At 41.4% G+C, this 2,500-nt stretch overlaps 1 protein-coding gene across 1 annotated transcript in view; it reads left to right on the top strand.

Annotated features, from left to right (window-relative positions):
- Window positions 1–2,500, top strand: part of slc12a5b (solute carrier family 12 member 5b) — a 42,512-nt gene that overhangs the window by 25,786 nt on the left and 14,226 nt on the right. The window contains exons 12-14 of the mRNA XM_063209481.1: window positions 344–401; window positions 821–995; window positions 2,440–2,500. The exon at window positions 2,440–2,500 is cut by the window's right edge and continues 58 nt beyond it. Of these exons, the coding sequence (XP_063065551.1) occupies window positions 344–401; window positions 821–995; window positions 2,440–2,500 (294 nt within the window). The remainder of the gene's footprint in view (window positions 1–343; window positions 402–820; window positions 996–2,439) is intronic.

The following is a 2,500-nucleotide window of genomic DNA, read 5'->3' on the forward strand; positions in this document are numbered from 1 at the left end:
TCACACCAAAGATTCTCATGAGGTGTGAGAATATGAGTAGATTTCAATGGTGACAGATGTCTTACTTGAAAGGTCATACAGGCAGAGAATAATCAGGTTGACCAGACTGGTATATGCATGAATTTCTATGCAGCTAATCTAGGCCCATGTAATATAAATGCATTAGTCACAAAATTAGACTTGGTGTGCTGTTAGGACATACGGTAGCTTTATTTTGTGTGTCTGTGATATATATGATATATTTGAAGTGGAACATTTACATTTGAAAGGGTATTATTCATAGCATTTCCCATTCTGTTGTGCGATATATTGTGTTACTTCAGTCCTTTACCCGCTAATACAGACATCTCCTGTGTGATTCTGTTTGGAGCCTGTGTGGAGGGGATTGTGCTCCGAGATAAGTAAGTGGATTACCGCATTTGATCCAGAGTTTGTTTGCAAATTGTTCATTGATTAGTCTGTCTATCCCGCTCCACCGTGCTCCAAGCTCACTTTGCTTCAGTGTTTTATTGAGCAGCTAGTTTTTTGTTGTTCATGTAACATGCTGTCACAAGTGTTCATATACTTCATAAGATGTTAATATTATATGTAATGAAATATTATATTATATTATATTATATTATATTATATTATATTATATTGTATTATATTATATTATATTATATTATGTTATGTTATGTTATGTTATGTTATGTTATATTGTGTTATGTTATGTTATGTTATGTTATGTTATGTTATGTTATGTTATGTTATGTTATGTTATGTTATGTTATGTTGTATTTTAACAAGGCAATAACCAGATAATGCTTGGTGGTTACAGGTTTGGTGAAGGTGTCGAAGGAAATCTTGTGATTGGTACGTTAGCTTGGCCGTCTCCATGGGTCATTGTGATTGGCTCTTTCTTCTCCACCTGTGGGGCGGGACTTCAGAGTCTCACGGGAGCGCCGCGTCTGATGCAGGCCATAGCCCGAGACGGCATCATACCCTTCCTCAGGGTTAGTGTTTCTGGGTTGCTGTATTTCATTATTTGTGTATCTGTGTTTTGGCGTGCGGACGTGCACGCATGTGTGTGTGTGTATTTCATTTTGTATGTGGATGCTTCCATGCTAGTGCGTCTGCCTATGTGAGAGCTTATGTACAGTAGCTGTGTGCTCTGCACTCGTGGGACAAAAACAGAGGAAGGTTGTGTGCATCAGGTCCACATGTACTGTACTGTACTGTACTGTATGTGTCCTTGGCCACCGTTTGGCATGCACACGTGTGGCCAGCCCATGTGCCCTTGGTCATTTTTCTTGCTTAGCTCAGCATACCACCAACCCACCTCCCTGTTGCAGTGACAGTTGTGCTGTGTATAGGAGCCCCCACACTGAACCCACCACCACCACATTGTGCCATGCCAGTGGGTCAGGGCCACCCGCCGCCTTCCTGCCTGCACAGTACATTCTGGTAGTGTCAATTCCATACATGGATGGACAGTTTCATTAGACACCCTAAGAATTGGTCCTGCTGTACTCACCAAATGCGGAATGAATTAATGAATTCATATATTTCTTCACACCACCATTTGTCTTTCAATTACATGAGACATGCAAAGTTTAAGCGCATGGAGAAAAGCACACTGTCCTTTACCTGGAGGCCAGCTGTCATCCCTAACCTTGCAGCTTAGTAAAGTGTAATTCATCACTTTAGAGAGTTCAGGTTATGGTAATGCTTTCTTTTACGGTACAGTAATTACTGTACTATCTGGGTAACAACAGGGTTACAGTGAGAAGTTACATGGTATCTAACGGGTAAAGAGGAGGTAATTACAAAGTAAATTTCATGTAATTGCTTTTACGGTACAGAAATCACTGTGTATTTTCTGGGTAACAACAGGGTAACAAAAAGAAGTTAGATGGTATCTAACAGGTAACTTCTCTCTGTTACCTGGTTGTTACCCTGAAATTACACAGTAGTTTTATAGTGTTTCCTGAGATATGTGTATTACATTGTATTTACTTTGTAATTACCCCCTTTTAACCCATTAGATACCATGTAACTTCTCTCTGTTACCCTGTTGTTGAATGAACATTTCTAAATGTACTGGTCTGGCAGATCATTCTCTGTTGCTACTGTTGCGGGTGTTTGACCACAGCAAGGTAAACACGGAACTTACCCGTCCTTCCTGACCTTCCTGCACACTATATTGTGATTCATCCCTTTAGAGAGTTGAAGTTAACACTCTTCTCCTTGGTCTGACTGCTCTCTAAGTGTTGAGTGAACACTGCAAAAGGTTCCATGTGCCTGATTGATCACTGATCACTGTTGTCGGGTTTACAGGTGTTTGGCCACTTGGAGGGTTGAATGTAACAGTCATAGTTCTCCTGGTCCTGCTACCCTCTAAGTGTTGATGGCCACTGCCAAGTGTACCATGTGCTTGAGCATCACTCTGTGTTGCAGGTGTTTGGCCACGGCAAGGCTAACGGCGAGCCCACCTGGGCCTTGCTCCTGACAGCCAGCA

Source organism: Engraulis encrasicolus, chromosome 10, assembly GCF_034702125.1.
Source record: "Engraulis encrasicolus isolate BLACKSEA-1 chromosome 10, IST_EnEncr_1.0, whole genome shotgun sequence".
Lineage (NCBI taxonomy): Eukaryota > Metazoa > Chordata > Actinopteri > Clupeiformes > Engraulidae > Engraulis > Engraulis encrasicolus.